Source organism: Aedes albopictus, chromosome 3, assembly GCF_035046485.1.
Source record: "Aedes albopictus strain Foshan chromosome 3, AalbF5, whole genome shotgun sequence".
NCBI lineage: Eukaryota > Metazoa > Arthropoda > Insecta > Diptera > Culicidae > Aedes > Aedes albopictus.
This window is the reverse complement of record NC_085138.1, coordinates 249,363,424-249,388,679: the sequence shown is the minus strand read 5'-3', so window position 1 is coordinate 249,388,679 and position 25,256 is coordinate 249,363,424. Positions and strand designations below refer to the sequence as shown.

Sequence of the window (25,256 nt, the reverse complement as noted above, 5' to 3'; positions counted from 1 at the left end):
TTGTGGTACGCTTATGCGTTAGTATCCTCTTCCAGGGTACTTTTCGTATTTCCCTACCTGTCCTTATCCCCATCCTTATCCTTATTTCCTTCCTTTTCCCTCAGGTAGATGAAAAATAAATAAAACAGGTTATTATTATGGCGATGGCACAAATGTCCCAAATGGAGGATAATGTGCCTCTGGAGAGGGTTCGAAAAGTCGGTACAAGATCAGTAGAGCTATGTTTGCATTATACCAGGAAATCGCTTGCTATCCGAAGTCACATACGCTCGTCGGACTTGAAAATCCTTTGATCTGCTGTTATTCTAGAAGTGATTCGATGTAAAACGGCGCATCGCACTTACGGCTTTCTGCCGCCAATGTTCCTTAGTCATCCATTCAGTTGCAATGCACAAAAACATCATTTAAGCATGTTATTGCTCAACGTCTTAGCGAAAACAGACGAGAACCAATGCTTAATTCTCTGGACTAAAATTAACTCCCCCCAAGAAATAAACTATATGAAGGTTTGGTACAATAGCTCAAACCATAATTCCATGGCCACCATCTTGAATTATGATCCGCTATTGCGAATTAAAAAATCACGTCAAATATCGTCTTTCGACTCCTACCAGAGCTGCGTAAAATCTGTCACATCAGTTGACTACTGATTTTGCACCACCGTCAACGCCGATCAATATCAAAACGACACCCAAGTAACCATAAGTTCAGATAAAAGGGTACTTTATAAGCTAAGCAGCTTGTTCGAGGTTGTTCATTAGCCTTCTAAGCAGCTTCATTTTTAAGTAATTTTGGGACTTGAAAGTTCACATAAGCACGCTGGATAGCCTTCTAAGCAACTTCTGACAGAACTTTGACAAAATTCATGCAGAAACAAAAATGTGTTTTTCAGAATCACAACTCTGTTGGTGGGTTTGTGATTCATGTCTGGAAATTGCTTCTGATAATTATATTTTCACACATGTCGCTGCTATGTTGATTTGAACTGGATCCTCCTGCGTGATAGACTGCCGACTTACCGCTGCGCTGCTGAAGACACTTGACAAAGTCAAGCTAACTTCACTACTGTAAAAATGTGCAAAACAAGCTGCCGATAGAAAATCGATTGAAGTCAGACTTAACCTGCTGTTCATTCAATGGCAACTGTAGTACAGTGGTAGAGCGTAGGGTTCTAACGCAGCGACTACCGGTTCGATAGGCGGCATTTTTGTTTGCTCAAGCCTAATATTCATTGATTTGATACATTCATATTTGTCTTTTATTCGTGTTTGCTTAAATAGTTGTTTTCTGTAAAAGAAATAAATTTTATCTTCATTAAAACACAATGCTACTGAACTGAACTTCTATGAACTTGAAAGTTCCGACAAAGTTCCGAGCATCTTAAGCAGCTTTAAAGTTCCACGAAGTTCAGATAAAGTTCCGAATGGAACTTTCTGGCTGCTTAAGAGGTTAACAATGAGCCTTGCCGGAACTTGTGACCGAAGTTCCAGCAAGGCTCATCGTTAGCCTCTTAAGCAGCCAGAAAGTTCCATTTGGAACTTTATCTGAACTTCGCGGAACTTGAAAGTGCATTTTGTCATGGGAAGCGGAACTTTTGGTTTGATCGAACGACTTGATACTGACCCGCACTCCAGAGCACTATCATTGCAACTGTACTGATGTTTTGGCGATGTTAGCCAAAACTCAAACTTTTAATTGATTAACATGCAAAACTTGTTATTTTGTACCACGCCACATGTTCAAATTTCATCACGGTAAGTGTTTATTTTGATTTTGAAACGAATTTTAAAGATGGCCTATTGGCGAACAAATGTGAGGTTAGGTAACGCAAATTTTCAACTTTGGAAGCAAAAATAACATATTTCTTTTGTATCATTAGTAATTCAGTCTCTAGGGTTCGTAGTTCATTGTTTGAGAAATGCGCCACCTGCGCAATTTAGCTTTGCGTTTGATCGTCAATTCAGTGATATCTACTCGCCATCACGGTCAGTTAGTCAGTGCGATGGGAAAAGGAAAGTGACGGTGACTCAACAGAGCACACACTGACTTGAATCGCAGTGATGCGTTGTGCCAGATTATTGATGGGAAGTAAAAGTATAGAAATTGGGTACCTACGATATAAATGTGTTGATAAATATTTTTGCTACAGGTTGACAAAGATGAAAAATCAGGTTTTATCGATAAGTAATAAGAACGCGAGCTAACATGCTAGCGAAGTTGATCTTCAGTCCAGTTTTACTTATTCCGCCGAGCGGTCGCATCGATTACAAGGAAAGAAAGTTAGACAGTATAGGCAGAAGGCGGTCTGAAACTTCTTAGATTGATTAATAATGAGAAAAATTGTGGTTCGATTGTTAACAGCTTTTGTGTTGATCGGTGGCATACAATGTGATCAAGAAGGTAAGCAAACCAACTATGTAGCTGCAACAATAGTTAAACTACAAGGTAACAAGTTCTTCATTATAAGTAGATACAAAGTTCAAAGGGTAATTCACTATAATGTACCATCGTGCGGGACTGTTTTTAACGATTGGTTATCACAATGTTGATGAATATTAATATTACTCAAAGCAATAACTTGAGTTAGGTAGTAGGTATTGTGAGAGTTACTTTGGTGATCGAACGACTGTAAGGTTTAATCTTATGATTTTCGGCAACGCAGTCTTTATTGAATTAAACGAAATTTAAGCTATCTGCCAGCAGATAGCTTAAATTTCGTTTAATTCAATAAAGACTGCGTTGCCGAAAATCATAAGATTAAACCTTACAGTCGTTGCCGAAAATCATTAGGTGAGAGTTACTATGTCTCGAAGTTAGAAAATGGTGAAATGGTATGTCGTCGCAAGAAAATAACCCTTACGCACAAGGAGAGTTAACAGTGGCTGTTCAATAATTGCAATAATGCTCCAGGCATTTGTCCAACACTTCATCTGGAATATGCTCAAGATTACACTCATAAATAAATCCGTGTCCGGTAATTCTATCACAGTTGTCTTCAATACTTACTACTTTCAGTTTTGGGCACCCTCGGTGGTGCAGAGGGCCGACTTGAAAGATCCTCATCCTGGGCGATTGCCAGCCATCGCCTTGATTTGTGGCCAGGTCAAATTGCTGTCGACTTCCTTAATTTCCTTGCTGAGGCTGCGCTGCCATGAGCCTATGGGTCTACCCCTGCTGCGATGTCCTGCTGGGTTACAATCTAACTCTTGCTTGCCGATTTCGTTTCCGCCTCTGCATAGATTATGGCCAACCCATGTCCACTTTCGCTCTCGAATTTCTATCGCTATCGGCTTTTGATGACATCGACGATGGAGCTCTACGATATAGATCCAATTGTGAGGCCACCGTGCCACCATGCACGAGTTAAGTATCGCAGGAATCTATTGATGAAGACCTGCAGCCGTTAAGTATTCTCCGCTTATACACACCAAGTTTCACTAGCGCACAGCAACACAGACTTCACATTCGAATTGAAAATTTGGATTTTGGTGCGTCGACTTTGACTAATCTGATTGTTTTTCCATACATTTCTTAAACTCGCAAAGGCAGCCCTCGCCTTCTTGATTGGATCTGTCGACGTTGGTCTTGTTGACGTTGTTGATGTTGAGACCTGTCGCCGAGGAGCGATCGGCAAGATCATCGAGCTTACTCTGCATATCAGAGCTCCGTTGAACTAAGCGAGCAGCATCATCAGCCAGTACGAAGTCATTCAGGTGCTCCATGGTAATGGGCTGTCACAGCAACTCACGAAATGGTTCACGATCAATCGCACCTACCAGGATCTCGTCGATTACATTGAGGAACATTAGCGGTGATAGTATACATCCTTGTCTCATTCCAGCAACGATCCGGATGGGATCGGACAAGACACCTTTGTGCAGTACTCTGTACAAAAATACTGCTGTACTGTGCTTCAATTAGGCCGTTGATTTTCTCAGGGATAGCCTTGCGCCTGCGAGTTCCCCACATATTTTCATGACGGGCGAAAGCTTTTTCGTAATCAATGAACACCAGGTATAGGGTATTGTACCATTTGGGCAGGTGTACCTATTTTGGGCATTTGCAGCTATAACTAAGTCAATTTCAAGCCAATTGATTTGAATTTTTGTACTGAGTTAGATACTGTACGTGCCTAACTCTATACAAAATTTCAAATCAATCGATTTGAAATTGACTTAGTTATAGCGGCAAATGCCCAAAAAAGGTACACCTCCCCATATGGTACAAGACCCTATATTCTCAAAACTCATTGATTTGCTCCAGGATGATACGGATCGTGACAATATGGTACACACAGGACCGTGCCGGACGGAATCCTGCTTGCTGCCGCCGAAGAATTGCGTCTATATTCTCCAGTATCCGGTTAAGGATCACTTTGCAGATGACATTGAGAACGATGCGCAGCAACATGATACCCCGCCAATTATCGCATACGGTCAGGTCACCCTTTTCAAGCACCTTTAGTAAGACGCCTTGCATCAAGTCGACCGGGAATATCGCGGTTTCCCGTATGTTGAACAATACATGATGTAGCAATTGTGAAGATACTACGGTGTCAGCTTTGAGCATCTCGGCTGATCTGCGATCGGCCCTGTTTGATTTCATGCTACGGATGGTTGTTTCTATCTCCTGTAATGATGGAGCTTCGGTGTTGACACGGGTAATGCGTCGAACCCTTGGCGAATCATGCTGAGGTGTTGGTGGCGTGACCGATCCTTTTAAAAAGGTTTCCAAAGTGCTCGAACCACAGAACTGAACTCATACACAACAGAGACGTGCAGATGTTCATTTAATTCCAACCGCAGGGATTTTGAAAAGAGACACTTTCATTTCTAGAGCCGAATATCGTTGACGTGACTCGTATTTGGCTGCTTTGGTTCTTGCCCGCTCTATGGCAGCCTTCCCGAGCAGAGTCTAACAACTAAATGATAGCAAATCGAAAACTCGATTTGTATTCAGCAGCAAATTGATATCACATTTTGATATTAGTTTGTCTTGACTAAATTTGATTTCAAATTTAGATTTCGTTTTGCTGTCATTTCAAACTATTATAAAAAAAAATTTAAGTTATTTTAAAACTTCTAGGCAATCTTGTCATTCATTCATTTCATTTATTTAGTTCACATCAAATTCATGATAATACTGAATCAACAATTTGCCGCCATAATACTCGATTTGCAGCTGCAGCTCTCTCGGTCACGCCCAACACTCGCCAGATCACGCTCCATCTGGTCCGCCCATCGTGCTCTCTGCGCTCCACGCCTTCTTGTACCAACCGGATGGTTAGCAAACACCAACTTTGCAGGGTTGTTGTCCGGCATTCTTGCAACATGCCCTGCCCACCGTATCCTTCCAGCTTTGGCCACTTTCGGGATACTGTGTTCGCCGTAAAGTGCAGCGAGCTCGTGGTTCATCCTTCTCCGCCACACACCGTTCTCCTGCACACCGCCGAAGATCGTCCTTAGCACCCGTCGCTCGAAAACTCCGAGTGCTAGCAGGTCCTCCTCGAGCATCGTCCATGTCTCGTGTCCGTAGAGAACCACCGGTCTTATTAACGTCCTGTACATGGTACATTTGGTGCGGGGGTGAATCTTTTTTGACCGCAGTTTCTTCTGGAGCCCATAGTAGGCACGACTTCCACTGATGATGCGCCTTCGTATTTCACGGCTCACGTTATTGTCAGCCGTTAGCAAGGAACCGAGGTAGACGAATTCTTCTACCACCTCGAAAGTATCCCCGTCTATCGTAACATTGCTGCCAAGGCTTGTCCTGACTCGCTCAGTCCCACCTACCAGCATGTACTTTGTCTTAGCCGCATTCACCACCAGTCCGACCTTTGCTGCTTCACGTTTCAGGCGGGTGTACTGTTCTGCCACCGTTCCAAATGTTCTAGCAATAATATCCATGTCATCCGCAAAACAGACAAATTGGCTGGATTTCGTGAAGATCGTACCCCGGCTGTTGAGCCCGCTTCGTCGCATAACACCTTCCAGGGCGATGTTGAATAGTAGGCAGGAAAGTCCATCACCTTGTCGTAGTCCCCGTCGAGATTCAAATGAACTGGATAGTTCACCCGAAATCCTTACGCTGTTCTGCACACCGTCCATCGTTGCTCTTATCAGTCTAGTCAGCTTCCCGGGAAAGCTGTTCTCGTCCATAATTTTCCATAGCTCTGTGCGGTCGATACTGTCGTATGCCGCTTTGAAGTCGATGAACACGTTGGGACCTGGTATTCACGGCATTTCTGGAGGATTTGCCGTACGGTGAAGATCTGGTCCGTTGTCGACCGGCCGTCGATGAAACCGGCTTGGTAACTTCCCACGAACTCATTTACTTTAGGTGAAAGACGACGGAGCACTTTGTAGGCGGCATTCAAAATAGTGATCGCTCGAGAGTTCTCACACATTAACTTGTCGCCTTTCTTGTGGATGGGACAGATTATCCCTTCCTTCTACTCCTCCGGTAGCAGTTCGGTTTCCCAGATCTTGACTATGAAATGGTGCAGACAGGTGGCCAACTTTTCCGGGCCCATCTTGATGAGTTCTGCTGCGATACCGTCCTTACCAGCCGCTTTGTTGTTTTTGAGCTGGTGGATGGCATCCTTAACTTCCCTCAGCGTGGAAGTTGGTTCGTTCTCGTCCTCTGCTGCACCAACATAGTCATTTCCTCCGCTGCCTTGGTCCTCCGTGCCTACATTCTCTTCGCCATTCAAGTGCTCGTCGAAGTGCTGCTTCCACCTTTCGATCACCTCACGTTTGTCCGTCAGGAGGCTCCCTTCCTTATCCCTGCATATTTCGGCTTGCGGCACGTAGCCTTTGCGGGATGCGTTGAGCTTCTGGTAGAACTTGCGTGTTTCCTGTGAACGGCACAGCAGTTCCATTTCCTCGCACTCCGCTTCTTCCAGGCGGCGCTTCTTCTCCCGGAAGAGACGGGTCTGCTGCTTCCGCTTCTGTCTGTATCGCTCCACATTCTGTCGGGTTCCATGCTGCAGCATTACTGCCCGCGCTACATCCTTCCCCTCCAGAACCGCTCTGCACTCCTCGTCGAACCAATCGTTTCGTCGACTCCGTTCTACGTACCCGATAGTGCTCTCGGTTGCGTTGTTGATGGCTGCTTTCACTGTACTCCAGCAGTCCTCTAGAGGGGCCACATCGAGCACACCCTCGTCCGGCAACGCTGCCTCGAGATTCTGCGCGTATGCGGTGGCGACATCCGGTTGCTTCAGTCGCTCTAGATCGTACCGGGGCGGCCGCCGGTAATGTACATTGTTAATAACGGAGAGTTGTGGGCGCAGTTTAACCATCAGTGATCGGAGTCGATATTAGCGCCACGATAGGTCCTGACGTCGATAATGTCGGAGAAGTGCCGTCCATCAATCAGAACGTGGTCGATTTGCGATTCCGTTTGTTGTGGTGATCTCCAGGTGTAACGATACGGGAGGCTGTGCTGGAAGAAGGTGCTACGAATGGCCATGTTCTTGGAGGCGGCGAAATCGATGAGGCGTAGGCCATTTTCGTTCGTCAGCTGGTGGGCGCTGAACTTTCCAATCGTCGGTCTGAATTCCTCCTCCTGGCCTACCTGAGCGTTTAGATCCCCTATGATGATCTTGACGTCGTGGTTTGGGCAGCGGTCGTACTCGCGTTCGAGCTGCGCGTAAAATGCGTCTTTGTCATCATCAGTGCTTCCGGAGTGAGGGCTGTGCACGTTTATTATGCTAATGTTGAAGAATCGGCCCTTGATCCTCAACCTGCACATTCTTTCGTCGATCGGCCACCAATCGATCACGCGCCTCTGCATGTCGCCCATCACTAGCTGTTCCCAGCTCACGTGTCTTGCCGCAACTCTGGTAGATGGTATGATTACCTCTAAACGTTCGCACCATAGATCCTGTCCAACACACCTTCTACAGCGCTACGATTCCGAAACCGCGGTCCTTCAGTATATCGGCGAGTATGCGGGTGCTCCCGATGAAGTTGAGAGATCTGCAGTTCCACGTACCGAGTTTCCAATCGCAAGTCCCTTTTCGTCGCTGTGGTCGTCGCCATTGGTATCGGTTCGCATTCTTCTCTTGTTGATTTTCCGGTGCTAGTCTTTTTACGGCTGGCTCGCAGGGCCTGACACCAACCCACTAACCCAGGGAACTGGGCTTACCTTCCCGGAAGCTACGGGTTCTACCCCCGTAGGCAATCTTGTATAATTACTCTAAAAGTATATCATTAGTGTAATTATCTTATGGCATTCAGGATGTCATATCAATCGAAAAATCCCTGTATTTAACGATTTTTCCATATTTTCGTATCGATAACAACCACAGTTATCAATTTGCTATCACTGATAGCAGGAATTGTTTTCAACTTGCTGTTACGGGAACATTTTTCTGCTCTAATTTTTGATGTTTTAACCGTTAAAACGACCAAAACGACAACAACCTGAGTTATCATGATTTGCAATATCACAACATCAAAATTTGTTTTCAATTTGCTGTCAGACTTTGCTCGGGTTTGTTGCTTTGCGCTCCCAATCTTCCACCAAGATTACGCCAGCATTCTCGCTAATTTTAATAAATAAATTCATTCTTGATGGCCGCTCTTTTACGCTACACCTTCGGGAACATCTGCTGCTCGTGTTACAAGTTCGTCAACGAACGATCTCTTCATTCCTCAAGTCCAAGTCAAGAGTTCGAGCAATGCGTAGCCGGATCTCGCCGATCAGACGGTGATGGTCAGAAGCCATGTCAGCGCTGTGTTAATTCCGGACATCAAGAAGGATTCTTTCGTCTCTATTTTCGATTGATGCAGATGTAGTCGATTTGGTTTCCTGTTTCTGTATGTCCATCACGAGAGGCCCATGTGAATTGATGCACTGGGCGATGGGGGCAAGAACGAGCCTCCAACCACCAGGTCCTTCTTACTGTCGGAGCCGATCCTCGCGTTGAAGTCGTCTATGCAGATCCTAATGTCGCCTTTCTGAATTTTATCCACGACGGCATCCAAACTCAATGTAGAAATTATTCCTTCATCAATTGCAAATGCCAGCGAGTGGAATTACTTCCAACAATGTTTACAACACGTCTGAAACTACGCATATGTTTGGGTATTTTAGCGTAAGTCGCAAACGTTTCTGTGCAAAGATTTTAAAGCGTGGATTTTAATAGGACCTTTTCAAATGCTGCTCCAGGTTTGCCTAAATTAAATAATTTTGACAATTGAAGGGGAAAATCGAAGAGGAGATATCGTTCACCGCAGTTTTTCCACCAGGCAGCAAATTAGAAAGTATCAATAGAAATGGTTGTTAGTTTATCATTATTCCCCAAGTATAATCGGAACTATTCACTAATGCCGGTCTGATTCTGCTTCCGTATTTACCTGCTTCCGCATTTGCCTGCACATTATCACACTCATCATTAAGCGCATAGCAGTTCAAGTGAAACCTGTTCTAACAAACTTGTGTGGGAATTGATCTTTTCAGTTTCGCTTTGTTCGGTTATTCATTCAAACTGGATTTCAGCGACCCGGCATTACTCATATTATGTCCCATAGATGTTACGGTGTTATTTATATTATGCACTTGCACTATATTGCAGATGGATCAGTGGAAGACAATGCGATGAGGAAGACTGGAGATGAATCACTATTTGCTATAAATGAACCTAGTTCAGTAATGAGGAAGCATACAATACGGAAAAGACAATTAGGGTAAGAGCCTCTCTGGAATTATCTCATCAAAAATCTCGAACTTTCACTAGTTTTCTAAAATTGTAATTTCTGGTTTTATAATACACGATTCTATGTTTGCCAGTGGATTGTTTCTACCCGGGGCACACGCACAAGCCAGCGCCATCAATCATCGACCCGGCCTCGGACTTGGGCTTGGACTAGGACCAAGACTATCCCACGTGGGAGGCGACTCACTTTTCGGCAGGATTCCAGGCGTTGGACTAGGGGGACTTTCTGCAGCAAACTCCGCATCTGCGCAGGGACTCCATCTGGGTCCAGGAGGAATTTCGGTAATCCAAGATAGGAAATGATCATTTGCCGCAAAACTCTCATGCAATCTTTTTTCTAGGCTGCGTCAGCACAAACCGGAAGTCAAGGGTTGTCTTTCGGAAATCATCGTATCAACATCGCTCATAGCAATGACTTTTCGATTGAAAACGGCAGACCGAGGTTACTGCGAGGAAGTTCGATAAGTATTGTTTGATCTCAACTTTAGGCAACAAATCTTAGAAAATTGTTCAATTTAATTATTTAATGTCATACCACATTAGGAATAAATAATATTTAGTTATAAAAACATCTGTCAATTTCCTTTTTTGAGATATTTTGAAACTGATTTAGATAATACGTAACTCTGAAGCCACCCCTGTGCGGTAAGAATAAACTTTCGGTACTCATTGGAATGGTGAGTATACCACTTGCAGTCCCTAATGAATGGGGCAACAGCTAGCCCGATGACCGCGGCGGCGTTAGGGACGGCTTGTGATGCAACTCGTGGTCAGACTGAATTGCTTTTCCTACACCGCTCCGGATGGCCTCTTCTGGGCAGTTCGGCAGCAGTCACTATATTGTCCCGATCATAATTCCGAAACAGTGTGTGCTTTGTGCCGAGGGATGCGTGTACACGGATGCTGCCCCAGTAGTGCAGTGATGGCTACCAACAATAACGATGACGGTGATCGATAAAATCGGCATCGTAAATTAGACGCTCGCCAGTTTCGCTGGTTTTCCGTTTGCTGTCGTAGGGTGGATTGAGGGCGAATCTCCCCGTCCGTTGTGTCATGTTGTGATACAAGATGAGGTTATGTTCAGATGGTGCCCGGTGGGTGCTCAAATGTGTGTAGGACTTGTGGTTCAATTACATGCTTAATCATGTCGGGTCACGAACGGGTTGAAGGTGTGTAATTAACATGTTTCACAAGAGCTTATCGCATGAGCTACAACAACGATCAAGCTGTTCACTTTTATGTCCGGATAAATGCAATTTACTTCAAGTGCCTCAAGAGCTGCGTTTTTGGAAGATGTACGAATGATATTGGGCCCCACTGCTGATTGACAGCTGTACGTTTAATCAATTAGCGCAGTGTGATTTCACTTGGTAACTGCTTAATGCTCATTAGTATGGGACAAATATCAAATTCTCGCTCCAGTCGACTTTTTAGATTCCATTTAGGTCCCATATGAACTGTGCAAAATTTCAGCGCGATCGGTGAAACTATAATTTAGCGCAAGCGTTTCAAAGTTTTCATAGGATTTACTATGGGAAAAGTTACACTTTCAATCAAAAAATCCCTGAGGTCGCCCTTTGTCTCCTTAATTCACATCGATCAACATTTCTTGTAGAAAAATCATTCATGAAACTTTCCTTCGAAGACCGCAAAGCGATTGGATGCTTGTGGAAAAAGTGATTGATTTATTACCGATCAGCGATCCAACGAGCGGCTTTTTGTTTTGTTTTATTAGCAGCACTGTAGCTGCTGCCTTGGCTGCTGCTGTTTCCGGGGGTGGTGATGCCTCCCGCCATCCCATGCAACAACGGCAGCAGCAGTGCTGCTGATAAAACAAAACAAAAAGCCGTTCGTTGGATCACTAATCGGTAATAAATCAATAACTTTTTCCACAAGCATCCAATCGTTGTGGGGTCTTCGAAGGAAAGTTTCATAAATGATTTTTCTACAAGAAGCGTTGATCTATTTGAATTAAGGAGACAAAGGGCGACCTCTGGGATTTTTTGATTGAAAGTGTAACTTTTCCCATAGTAAATCCTATGCAAACTTTGAACCGCTTGCGCTAAATTATAGTTTCACCGATTGCGCTGAAATTTTGTACAGTTCATATGGGACCTAAATGGGATCGAAAAAGTCGACTGGAGCGAGGATTTATTTTTTCCATACAAGCGAGTCCCATACTAATGCTCATATGTCACTATCCCAGTTTGGACGTTACACTAAAACACATAATCAATATCCATTCAATGGGATCCATTAATATGCACTCTCTTCTTCTTCTTGGCGTAACGTCCTCACTGCACGGGAAAAAATTCGTTGCCGGATCCATGACTAAAATGTTATGAAATCATAAAACTTGTCGCTTCATGATATTGTAACTACAAGTCATGATATCATGACGTTAACAACGATTATCATGAATAATAATAACTGATTCCATCAACAAAAGCCATGGCCGTCAAAAGCGTTATGAAAAAATTAAGCTCGTTTTCATAAATTGAATACCATAAAGCATAGTCATGATAGCATGGCTCTGAGTCATGAAACTATGACGCCGAGTCATCTCAACCAGACGCTGAGTCGTATAAACATAACGCAGAGTCATAAAATCATGAATCACAACAAACGAATTTGGGCACTGTAAGCGTTACGCAAACCCTCGCGCAGAATCACCTACGCCATTTTTGTCACTTCTGTCAAGGCACCTTTTGTGAGCGGCAGAGTTTTCCGGTGAGATTTTTTTTTGGTTTTCGAAAAAGTGTAGTGAATTGTTCTTACTTAAATAGTAGTAAACTATATAATTATTGAACTACATTCCAGAAGTTGAAAGTGAAAAAAACTCTATATTCCGGCACAAAACTCCGGCCAGCTTCATCAGCAGCAGAACAATCAAGCTCACGTAATGATTTTATTACTACTAACAATTTATACAATTAAGCCTTGCTTTATTTTATTATATATATTTTTCAATAGAAATCCTTTCTTTTCTATGCAGACGGCGGGCGACATGGAACATAAAATCAGCACGCGCTTGGATTTCCTTAAGGAAAAATTTGAGAACCTTAATTTGCAGCCGCAAATTGTTTCGGTTGGGGCATCGCGGGGAGAAGGAGCGGTGCTCGTTATTTTCGGGGGAGCGGAGTACAAGGCAGACCACATCCTCCATGCCATTTGCATTTGCATGCAAGTGATATATGTTTTGAATCTCCAGTATGCACCAGACTGCAAGCCCCTCTGGATGTTCTTGCAGGCTCATCTGTTCAAAATCCCAGCGGTAGATCTACCCAAAAGCACCCGCGATTTACTGCGGGCTATTGAGTAGGTTGAAGGCACAATGATAAATAAATATTGACAAATACCAGAATCATAAAAATTACTTCAATATTCAGGAACCTTGTTCATGATTTCAGAGTGCGTGCTTCACGATAACATGACCTTAAATGCCACTTTGCACCAATTAATCCGATAGTATTAATTAAAAATACTAGAATCATGCATACTGCTTATGTTTTTATAACATTAGGTAATAAATTTAGAACATGCTTTATGATAACATGACCAGTACTACCATTTTTCGCAAATCGATCCAGTATCATAAATGACAAATACTTGCACCATGAGTAATGCTCAAGCTTTCATAAATTTAGTTCATAGTTCGAGTACGTACTTCATGATAATATGAACCGACTTACCAAATTTCGCTAATAAAACTGGAATCATAAATGACAACTACAAGTTCTATGAATACCGCTTCTGGTTTTATGAATCTAGTTAATAGTTCTGGTATTCATGGGCATTATATCATGACTTAACTTACAAATTTTTGTCAATAAATATTAAAAACGTAACGCCAAGGTGACGTTACGGCAACATGAGTCTTGAAATTATGACCTTTTTTTGTGGTGTATATTTATAACATGAAAACACAAATTTTACGCGAAATCATGACTCATTTAGCAGGTTCCAAGCAGCGGATTTTTTCCCGTGTGGGACAAAGCCTGCTTCTCAGCTTAGTGTTCAATTAGCACTTCCACAGTTTTTAACTGAGAGCTTCCTCTGCCAATGACCATTTTGCATGTGTATATCGTGTGGCAGGCACGAAGATACTCTATGCCCAAGGAAGTCAAAGAAATTTCCTTTACGAAAAGATCCTGGATCGACCGGGAATCGAACCCGTCAACCTCAGCATGGTCATGCTGAATACCCGTGCGTTTACCGCCTCGGCTATATGGCTAATATGCACATATGGGACAGAAAGCATTCCAATAATATTCCATACAAAACCATGCTCATGTCCGAAACTTACATTAAAATTTGTACTTCGAGATCGAGCGCATAGTTTTGTCTAAGGAAAAGTTCTCAATCTTATCTATTTCGTAAGTCGTTCCAAGCCAACTTGTAGGTAATAACCCCGCATGCTCTGGTTCCTTTTCCAATCTCCGCTAAGCGATACGTCCACTGAATACTGGATAATATAGGACAATGTTATAAACTCTGGACTGGAATAATTGGTGAATTTCCAATACCGGTGGTCTAGCCGTCTAGACCTTTACTGCCGTTATACGCATAATTGTCCCATGTTATATGGGATTCTCTTATAACATGGGACAATCGGGCGTAGAACGGCAGTTTAGCTACGGCGCGAATACCAGATTCCAACGCACCACCTGTTCATCGACTTTAAGGCGGAGTACGACAGTAACGACTGCAGAGAGCTATAGTAAATCATGGACAAGAACGGGAAGATTGATCAAAGCGACAATGGACGGTGTAAGAAACTGCATAAGGGTATCGGGTGATCTGTCTCGTTCCTTCGAATCTCGCCGGGGACTACGACATGGTATAGACTTCTATGTTTGCTGTTAAATTTCGGAAGATGTTATGCGACGAACCGGGCTCAACAGCCGAAGCACGATTTTCACGAAATCCGGTCAATGTGTCTGTTTTGAATACGGATTCCCGGATAAACTGAAACGATTGATCAAGGCAACGATGGATCGAGTGATGTGCGTAGTTCGAGTATCAGGGACACTCTCTAGTCCCTTCGAATCTCGCAGAGGGTTACGGCAAGGTGATTGTCTTTCGTGCTTGCTGTTCAACATTGCGTTAGAGGGTGTAATAAGGAGAGCGGGGATAACCACGCGTGGAACGATTTTCATGAAGTCCGTTCAGCTGCTCCAAGGAAAAATCACCGCTCCCGCCACCCTGAATTTCTATCGACGGTGATGAAATCGAGGCGGTTGAAGAATTAGTGTACTTGGGCTCACTGGTGACCGCCAACCACGACACCAGCAGAGAAATTCAGGGGCACATTTTTGCAGGATATCGAGCTTACTCTGGTCTCCGCAGAACTCTATGATCGAACAAAGTTCGCCGTCACACGAAGTTAACTATCAACAAAACACTGATTAGACCGATAGTCCTCTATGGGAACGAAGTATGGACTCTACGTGCAGAAAACCAACGCGCCCTTGGAGTTTTCGAACGGAAGGTGTTGCGTACCATCTACGGCGGAGTGCAGATGGAAGACGGGAATTGGAGAAGGCGAATGAACTACGAACTGCATCAGCTGCTGAGAGAACCAACCATCGTCCACACCTGGTTATCTAGAGTCATCCGACCGGTACAAGAAGACGTGGTGGTGCGCAGCGTGCACGGTAGGTCGATCAAATGGAGGACGATCTGCGGACCCTTCGCAGAGTGTGGAACTGGAGACACACAGTCATGGACCGAGCAGAATGGAGACGACTCCTATGTACAGCAGTGGTCAGTCAGGCCTAAGTCTGACCGGTTAGGTAAAATAAGTGTCTGTTTTGCGGGTGACATGGATATTATTGCTAGAACATTTGGAACGAAGCACTGTGCATCCGCCTTAAACGTGAAGCAGCAAAGCAGCACTCACGGTGAACGCGTCGAAAACGAAGTATATACCTACTGGCAGGCGCAACCACGAATAACAGGGCAATCCTAGGCAGCAGTGTTATGATAGACGGGGACACTTTCGGTGTTTCGCGGCGAATAATGAACCACAAGCACGCTTCACTCTACGGCAAACCCAGAATCCGGAAGGTGCCAATAGCTGAAAGGATACGATGGGTGGGGCATGTTGTGTGAGTGCTGGACAACAACCCTGTAATGCTGATGTTCACAAAAGATCTCGATGGTACAAGAAGACCTGGAGGGCAGCGTGCAAGATAGGTGGACCAGGTACAGAACGATCTGACAAATGTGGGACCGAGGATGGAGGACTGAGCCACGAATTGAATGTTGTGGCGAAAAATTGTTGATTCAGTTTTATTATGAGTGTAATGTAATGCTAAATAAATGAATGAATAAAGCGGCAGCAGCATTTAACGAGCAACTGAAACAGATCGTTGCTCAAGTATTCAAGTGTGACGAAACGGGATTGTCCTGGAAGAAAATACCGTACAGAACTTATATTTCAAAAGCGAAAAAGAGTGCAAGTGGTTTCAAGACAACAAAGGAGGGAATTACTCTTCTCTTTTGCAGTAACGCCTCTGGTAATCGCCTTTCGAAGCCTTTGTTGATCAACCGCGTACTTTGCCCTCGGTCTGTGAAAAGAATAAAGTCAACAATATTGAATGTCAAAGTGGTATTTTAACCAAACACCACCTCACTGATCCAACGTCTTTATCAGAACATATTTGCGGCATTCAAGAAATATTATGAGAAGCACTCGTTTTATCACATTCTGACAAAGACGGATGAAGATTCGGTTTCAGTTTCTGAAGCATGGAGAGTATTCACGATTTGTGATAGTATCAACCACATCGCGAAGGCTCTTAAGGATTTGCGGAAAAGTAATCAGATAAGAAACTGTTAGTGAAGAAAACAGCAATGTTAGGAGGAATATTATTTGATAGAATAATCTTAAGACAAGTGTGTTGTAAACTATGGCAATTAATACAGTTTAGGAGGAAGATGTCGGACTTACATAAATCAAACAAAAATATCACATTCCGTAGAGTGCGTGTTTTCAAGCCCCTGAACGGTACAGGTCAGGTCAATAGCTTTGATAAATTTGGCTTTGTTTGGGTCCGAATGTTCGACCGATGTATCGCTTGCATTCTATGTAGGTGCACGTGTAGTCGCTGAGACGGATCAGGCCCCCACCGTAGACTGCGTTGCAATGATGTTTCTTTTTGCCACCGGATAATTCGACACCCGACCTAATGTTTTCCGACCACAATTATACCAATTCCTTGACAAAGAGGTAGACGCTTTCCTTCACATCCGGAGAAGCCTTCGGCAACCGTTCGGTAGACGAATATTTGGTGTTGTCCGCATTATACACTATTACAATGCAGCTTCCAGTTTTGCTCTGTCAACTTCTTCTTCTAGAACCGTGCGTTTTCGGTGAACAGGTCAAATTTTTGTTTTTCCAGCGTTGCGATTCTGGTCTCGCACTGTTCGTGCACGTTTCGGGAAGAGGTTGGATTTATTTCGTGCTTCGTCGACATTTCGAGGTACAGTATACAGCATTCCGAAGACTCCGACCGTCTTAGCCTATTTAAACATATCGTCAACCACATGCTTCTTTTTGACATCCAGGGGATCAATCTCATCATCGCTACTTTGAACTTCATCTTGTTCTACGGCGTCGGCAGGCACTTCCTGCTATGGAATTGGAAATTTCATGGCGCAAGTTCCAAAACTTAAGTCAATTGGCTGTAAATAAAGACAGATCGATAAAATAATGGATTAGGGGTGGCACAATTTGGCCAACGATTCTAATTTGAGAAGTTTTTCAATTTAACATAGGTAAATTTATACCTATTGACTTGATTTTTGTACACGCTCAGATATGCCCAGTATAAAGCCAACTACATAGATTGATGAGTTATTGCAAAAAAGTATCCCAAACAGAATCGTTGCCCAAATGGTGGCACGAAATTACTCCAGAAAGATTCCCCCACACGCAAAACAAGAAAGGCTACCAAAAATTGAGATATGCCTTTTCTACCAATTAATGTATTAAACACGTACGGTACAGAAAATGTGTTAAATCATAATCTTGAACCGGGTTGTTTCTAAAAATAACTTTCGCTTCGCTGCTGAGCTTCGCGTCCTATAGGGAAATACACGTCAAAACGACACACAGGAGGCGCTGCGGTGTTTGTGATTATCGTTTGTAAACAACAGTCATGTCGAGTGGCGATTCAATAACAAATTAATAAATTAGCCTGTTTACCGCACAATTGTAGCCAATTACCCAAATTAAACGCTGGAATTGGGTAGGAAAACTGCTGAGCAGTCAACCGGTAAGTGATTTTTTCCGTATTTTGGTGTTTTTTGACGTAGGACTACGTCTCTCTTTTCTATACCGGGTGTCATTCTAAATTTTCAGAAATCGGCCGCGTTACGTTTGAAGTGGAGATTTTGAGCGTTAATAACTCAGCCATTTCTCGTTGAATTTTCAAAATTTTGGCTCCAATCGATTGGAAATCTTTACACCAATTATGTCCAATATTAACATTTGCTGATTTTCAATAGCAAACTATTGAAAAATTGGGAAAAGTAAACCCATGTTTATTCCAGCCAATCACGATCGAGCACATTTTGGATGCTCCCGTCGAATATAAAAGCTACTGCTTCTTCGCATCTTCCCTCATTTGTCTTTGTCGTCTTGAGGTGAACGCATCGAACGAAAGCTGCCCAGTTTCTTCGTTTGCGTTTTCGTCATTCTTCTTTGACGGCCGTGTCGGCTCGGTGGCGGTGGTTTTCGGCAAGGGTGCTGTTGCACATTCACCTTCTAACCGTCTAACGCGGCAGACCAAGGAAGTGTTTGAACATCGGATTGATCGACGGTGGTGGCAGAGGCAGCAGCAAAATCCGGAATCGCACCCATGGCAGCAAGCGGCGGGCCAATTTTCGACGGCTTCCAGCAAACAGCACGGAGAAATCCAACACGCATTGCGTGGCATGATGAATTGACTTCGATTTCTTCCTAAAACCGTCCATAATTCAAACGGTTCTTTGCAGGACCATCGAAAATGCTTCTTAGAGAGTTAATTGGATAAATTTCCTCCATAGACCGAGAAAGTGTAGTGAAAACAAATAGTGAAAGATTGAATTCTTGGTGTTGGTTCAGCAACAGTGAAGGCGATCACTAATCTCATCCACGGCAGCAAGCGGCGGGCCAATTTTCGACGGCGTTCAGCATTCAGCACGGGAAAATCTAACACGCATTGCGTGGCATGATTGATTCATGTCAATTTTCTGTCTGAAATCGTTCAATATTCAAACGGTTCTTTTCAGGACCCTAGCTTATTATTCCTCAAGAGTTGTGAATCAGATAGTTATTTCATTCCATCGCTCGGTAAAACAATAATGATGCCGGCCACTAATGATTCCACCATGAATTTAGCAACGCTCTATCCTATCCAGACCATTTTTCGTGAAACATTGTTTAATTTAACCATTTTTCGAAATAAAATAATCTAAATCTTCCAATGTTTTGGTTACTTTATTCGTTAAATGAAAATGTTCTCATTTCTGGGTTGATTAACCGTTTCAAGGGTCTGGTGCATGCGGGGCGGGACATGCAAATGAAATAAACTGGAAAACCAGCCGAATGGGAGGAGCTTCATCTGCCAATCTAGGGACATAAAAGCTGTTCCCTCTGATTTCTTTCGTCATTTTCGTTGGATCAGTCAGGCAGGGTGGATGTGAGCAGTGGCACATCAACCCAGCCGCATCCATGGCAGAAAGCGGCGTACCAGTTTTCGATGGCATCCTGTATTTAGCAAGGAGAAAACCAACATGCATTGCGTGACATGATGTTTTCATGCCATTTCGTTCTTAAAATCGTCAAATAATCAAACGGTCCTTTTCAGGACCACCGGAAAAAATTCCTCAGGAGTTGTAAATCAGATAATTTCATTCCATCAATCGAGAAATGTGTGGTTCAATCGAAAAATGAAAGATTGAATTCCGGCCACTATTCGTTTCACCCAGAATTTAGCAACAGATTGTCCTATCAGAACAATTTTTCGTGAAACATTGGGGAGCGTCTAGAAATTACGTCACGTTTAAAGGATGGGAGGCGGGGGGGTCAGCAAAGTGTGACGACCCATGCAAAAAATTCAGAGGCCCACACAAAAAGTGTGACATAGGGATGAGGAGGGGTTGAAAATGACTAATTTTTGTGTGCCGTAATTTAAGGACGATCCCTTGTTTAATTCTAGCATTAAAATGATCTAAATCTTTTTATATTTTGGTTACTTTATTTGTTAGATGACAATTTCTCTCATTTCTTGGTTGAAAATCGTTTGAAGCATCCGAAGCATGCGGGTCGGGTCATGCAATCGAAATGAACTGGAAAGCCAGCCGAATGGGAGGAGTTTCATCTGCTAATCTAGGGGCATAAAAGCTGTTCCCTCTGATTTCTTTCGTCATTTTCGTTGGATCAGTCAGGGAGGGTGGAGGTGGATATCACGTCCACGGCTGCGCAGCAGCACGTCAACTGCGACGAGTGATAGCACCAGGAATCTCATCCACTGATCACGGCTGCGGTGGGCCCGGCAATGGAAGTTACCTCCGCAGCTGGGTAGCTGCGCACCAACCCAGCGACGACTCTCGACTATCTATCTGATAGAACCAGGAATCTCATTCACGGCAGCAGGCGGCGGCAGTTTTCGATGGCTTCCCGCATTCAGTGCGGATAATTTTCAATTGTCTTTCTAAAATCAACCGTTATTTGAACGGACCTTTTCAGGACCAGAGAAAATTATTCCTTAAGAGTTATAAATCGGATAATTTTCGGATATCGTCGGTTTCCTGCAATAGGGGCACAACTCAAAAAATGTGAATTTTCAGAATGAGCATTTGAAAATTGGCAATCATGAAGCACCTCCTGCAAATCCAATTATTTTTCTCATCATTTGACAAAAGTAAACAAATTTTGATTGTTGTATCATTGAAAGGGGCTGAAGGACTATCTGTTTCATAAATTTTTGACAACTATTTTTCAACGACTATTGAAAAAGTTGACTGATTTTGAGTTGTGCCCTTACTGCGGAAAATTGGTGAAAATGCCCAAATCTCGCGTTTCACAACGAATTTTGGAACGGGTCTTTGTGAGATGAAATTTTACATAGTTTTCCATCATTTGCCATCAAAATCTCAAAAATGACAAATTTTGTGTTGTGCCCCTATTGCAGGAAACCGACGATATATTCCATCGATCTGTGCATTCGAAAAGTAAATGGTTGAATGCGTGGTGGCTCAGCAACAGCAAAATCGATCACTAATTTTTCTACACGAAATTTAGTAACGCTTTATCTTATTCGGACAATTGTGTCTGGAACATTGTTTCATTCTAATATTTATCGAATTAAAATGATCTTAACTATTCAATACTTCAATTAGTTTATCCGTTCGATTAGAAATTGTCTCAAAGTCGTTTGAAACGTCTGACACAATATGGGCGGGTCATGCAAACGGAATAAACTGGAAAGCCCGCCGAATGGGAGGAGCTTCATTTGCTAATTTAGGGGAATCACAGCTGTTTCCTCTGTTACCTTTCGTCTTTTTCCATGGATCAGTCAAGGAAAGTGGAGATTCCACCTCCCAGCTAGGCAGCAGCACACAAACTCAGCGATGACTCTCGGCTGTCGTGGTGGCAGCACCAGGAATCTCATCCACGACAGCAAACAGGTGCATTCAGTATGGGTAAAATCGCATTGCGTGATGAACTCATGCAATTTTCTTGCCAAAATCCTCCGTTTTATAAACGGTCTTTTCCAGGATCAGCGAAAATGATTCCTCATGAGTTATGATTCGGACAATTAAAAGCGACAGACTGAAAGCTTGGTAGTTCAGCAATAGTGAAGTCGGCCACTAATATGTTCTTCCCGGATGAAAACAACGTATTGTCGAAAGAGTTTCACGTTAAACTTTAGTTGAAAAGATCTATCTAACGCCGTTCAATTATCTAATAATTTTATCCGCTCGATGAAAATTCTCTCGTGGAACAGTAATTTGACCATTTTTCTTCAAAACGAAATAACTCTTGAACTAGTCAACATCTTTTCAAGTAACCGAACCAGCTGAATAACAGCTTCTTGAGCTAAAGTTAGCTTAAGAATGATTTGTTTTACTCTTATACAGCAAAACTGTTTGTTGGGTTATGAATGCGTTCAGCGAAAGCGATCACACAACAACTTTACTCAACACATCAGTCCACCATTTGTATTATCATAACAACAAACATTGTATTATGGAAATATAAAAGTCGGAATCTCGTTCCAGCCTTTGTCCTACGTCAACATTGCGGTTATGTCTCAGACATTACCCACTCCTAGTTTTTCGATCTACTCTCTCAAGTCATCTTCGGCCGCCATCGGTTCGTGGATGTACAACAACCATTTTAAAATACTCACAAAACAAGGCAACAACAAATTAAAAAATCTACTAACACTACTATCGCGCGATATCATAATAGAACTTTACAACAAATTAAAAATATAAATAATAAAACATGCTAAAATATTATCTACGTACGTGCACAAATGAACAAATTAAAATCGAAAAATGAAATAAATTAACACATGCAAAATATGTACACAACATTTTAAAAATCTTATATAATATCCCGAATTATGGGTAGACAATTCTGTTTACACGTTGCGCAACGAAAAACAATTTTACAACCCTATTTACAAATATTTACAACACATAGATCACATTCGATCAGCACGGCCGAATCCCCTGGCGGGATTGATTCGCCGGCGGGCAAACTGTTTGACACAACAGTGTCAGTGACAGTTTGCGAAACGTCATGAATCTGTCAAAGTGAACTGACACAGAATCTCTATTGTTCGTTATGTATATGTTTACGTTATGCTGTGCAGTTGAACAGGAATTTTACAGCGAAAAAGAGTTTGAAGTGGCCTTTTTCTTCAATGTGTGGTAAGTAGTACGTACGTATGTGTAAAAAACATAACGAAGGTTAATCTTCGTGTATTTGCTCATTTCAGGTGAATGAAATTCATTCAGGGTTGTTGCGCTATGTGGCAACAATCTTTGCTACGAAAGATTGGCCCATAGGAAACCCATACTTGTCCCGGGACACCGTGATGACAGTCTTGCCGCTGCAAGACGAAATCAGGTAAGTAAAGTGTACACAATAAAATTACCAAACCATCTAACTTGGTCGGTATTGATTTTAGATTTGGCCAATAAATCAGTGGGCGATCCCCTCCCAACCGCTCCACAGGTGGAAGAAGGCGAAGGCACCTTCGTTTACCCCTCGCAACTCTCCCCCGGTCCTGCCAGGGCTGGTATGGATCCCCTCAATAAATCAAGGTAAGTTGGATCTAATTTTCTGCATGTTAGTCTGTCTTCACGACCGTTCGGAGTCTTTCATCCGTCGGTCCGACTTAACCAGAACTAACAGCTAACGATTCTCATAACAACTAACACAATCGACTAACAATTCCATAGCCCTTCGGTGTTAAATTTGCTAAAAAGTAGTTCATTTACTCTTTTACAGATCACTTCCATCCAGCGATGTCTGCCGCCGGCAACTGGGGAAAAGTGATAACTCCCGCACCTCGCCGGGTTGAAGGCAAACTGCCGAATAATTGCAAGTGAACGGCAAAAGAAAAATAAAATGATTTGTTAAGATTTTAATTTAGAAGTGTTTCTTCCTCTTCTTTTTGTTGAAAGAAAAGACTTTTTGGGGGGTTCCAGGTGTGCGTCCGGAACGAGGATTTTTCGTTGAAGGATTGGGTTCCAATAATCGAAGTAAGTTTTCGCTGCACAGTTCTTTGGCCGTAGGTTCCGCTCGAAGATTTAGGTTGGCCTTTTTCCGGATCTTGAACGATCGGGTCTGCTTTCGTAGGGATTCGGGGTTCGAAGTTTGTTGTTTGGAAGTAAGGAAAGCTTCACCAGGTAAGTCTCGGGGAAATTTCGATGAATGAAGCACCGACTTACTGGTGTCAAAATCTGGAGAGAAATAACCAGAAGAATAACGTGACATTGGGCTCCTTTTCGTTCCCATTTCTACCTGAAGCAGGTCTTCCGAATCAGATTCGGGCTCGCTGAAGGACATTTCGAAGTCTTCGGAATCAGAACTAGGTATGATCAACTCGATCTCTTCCTCTGGTTCTGATTCCGGCGCCCTATATTCGCATGTCGCGCTGGGGGGCAAATAGCGAGAATTAACATCGCATGTGACGATGTTCATGTCACGCATGAAGAGATAAATTATTCGTTTAATTTTAACGACGTCTGCTGGCATCATCACCCCTGAAGTTCTTTGCTCCAGAATGGTATGCAAAGTCTCTTCGAGGTCCAGCTCTAACTCCTCCAACGGGTAGTTAGGATGCGTCGAGAGCAACGGACGAGGCATCTCAAAAGAGTCCTCCAAGTCCGACTCGTCCGCATCGTACGTCGACGGCTGCCAATTGATTGGATGATAATTGGCTTCAGCCTTTGCTCGTCGTTTGCGAGTCATAATGAGAATCAGTGTGTGTTGTGTATGGGTAAAAGAAAATCGTAAAACATAGTATTGGACCAAAACAAACAGATTAAAATGAATAGTGCGCGTGTGTTGTCATTGTGATTGGACAGAAACAGTAAAGTTCAATTATGATCTATGTTTGGACAATGCATAAACGATTCACGAAACACAAAATTTGCCAACATCAACGAATTTTTGTACGGAAAAAACGAGAATCAAGAGCAAATGTGTCCGTGATGTGCTCAGGACCTCTTTTGAAGCAAAAGCTTCGTCTTATCACAGATTTCGCAAGTGAGTGAAGATAGTGCGTAAGGGGCGAGACATACGTGCAAGCACGTATCCCTGCCACCTTCCGTCGGCAAAAATCGTTAGATTTTTGTATGCTACTTCGGTCCCTTGATTACCTTTCGCGGACTTTTGGCTGGGTGCCAATTGAAACGTATCGGTAACTTATCAGTGCCGGTCCGACTCAGGACACAAGATCTCTCCGGCAATCCCAGGGTCGGCTAGCTACTGGGTAATCAAGGGCACTTTCGCGATACAAAAACACTAAACACACGGAACTTTCACATTTCTTTGTAATTTTATTAAATGTCCTAATTGTGGCGTGTGCGTGTTGTTCTGTGTAATAATTTAGTGTAAATTTGTTATGTGTGTCCTATGCTATTCGGTGGTACCGGTACATACCGCTGCTGCTTGATGATGGTGGGTTCGTTGGCCGACACAGCAACTCCTGTCCAGCTGTGCGGCCGGAAATCTCGCCGGATGACGAGGCGAGCGGGGCCGGTACTCGGCCGACGGGACCAGCGGGCGTTGCTGGGGGGGGGGGGGATCACAGGCGTCTTCCCTCGTGGGCGCAATCGACCGACCGTGGCATGGCCACCTTGGGAAGTCGAGAGGGGAAAGCTCCTTGGTAATTAGGGCCTTCGGCCCGAGCTGTACGTCCTCCTATGAGGACTGAGGTTCCTTGATGGTTAGGCGCGGGAACCGTTCCCGGTTCCACGGGCCGAGCCGTGTGCTGGACGGAGACCTATTTTAGGTCCA

General features: G+C 43.4%; 1 protein-coding gene and 1 long non-coding RNA gene across 2 annotated transcripts; one reads left to right on the top strand and one right to left on the bottom strand.

Annotated features, from left to right (window-relative positions):
- Positions 1 to 9,531: 9,531 nt before the first annotated feature.
- On the top strand, positions 9,532 to 10,263 carry LOC115267279 (uncharacterized). The gene is made up of 3 exons (XR_003897714.2): positions 9,532 to 9,695; positions 9,799 to 10,006; positions 10,066 to 10,263. It is a non-coding gene; the product is annotated as an uncharacterized LOC115267279 (long non-coding RNA).
- Positions 10,264 to 23,381: 13,118 nt separating this feature from the next.
- LOC115268710 (uncharacterized) lies at positions 23,382 to 24,224 on the bottom strand. The gene has a single exon (XM_029876816.2). The coding sequence runs from the start codon at positions 24,204 to 24,206 to the stop codon at positions 23,382 to 23,384; it is 825 nt and encodes a 274-aa protein (XP_029732676.2). The 5' UTR covers positions 24,207 to 24,224.
- Between the last annotated feature and the right edge of the window lie 1,032 nt (positions 24,225 to 25,256).

Coding starts and splice junctions, on each gene's coding strand:
- LOC115268710 (XM_029876816.2), bottom strand. CDS start 24,206: ATGACTCGCAAACGACGAGCAAAGGCTGAAGCCAATTATCATCCAATC.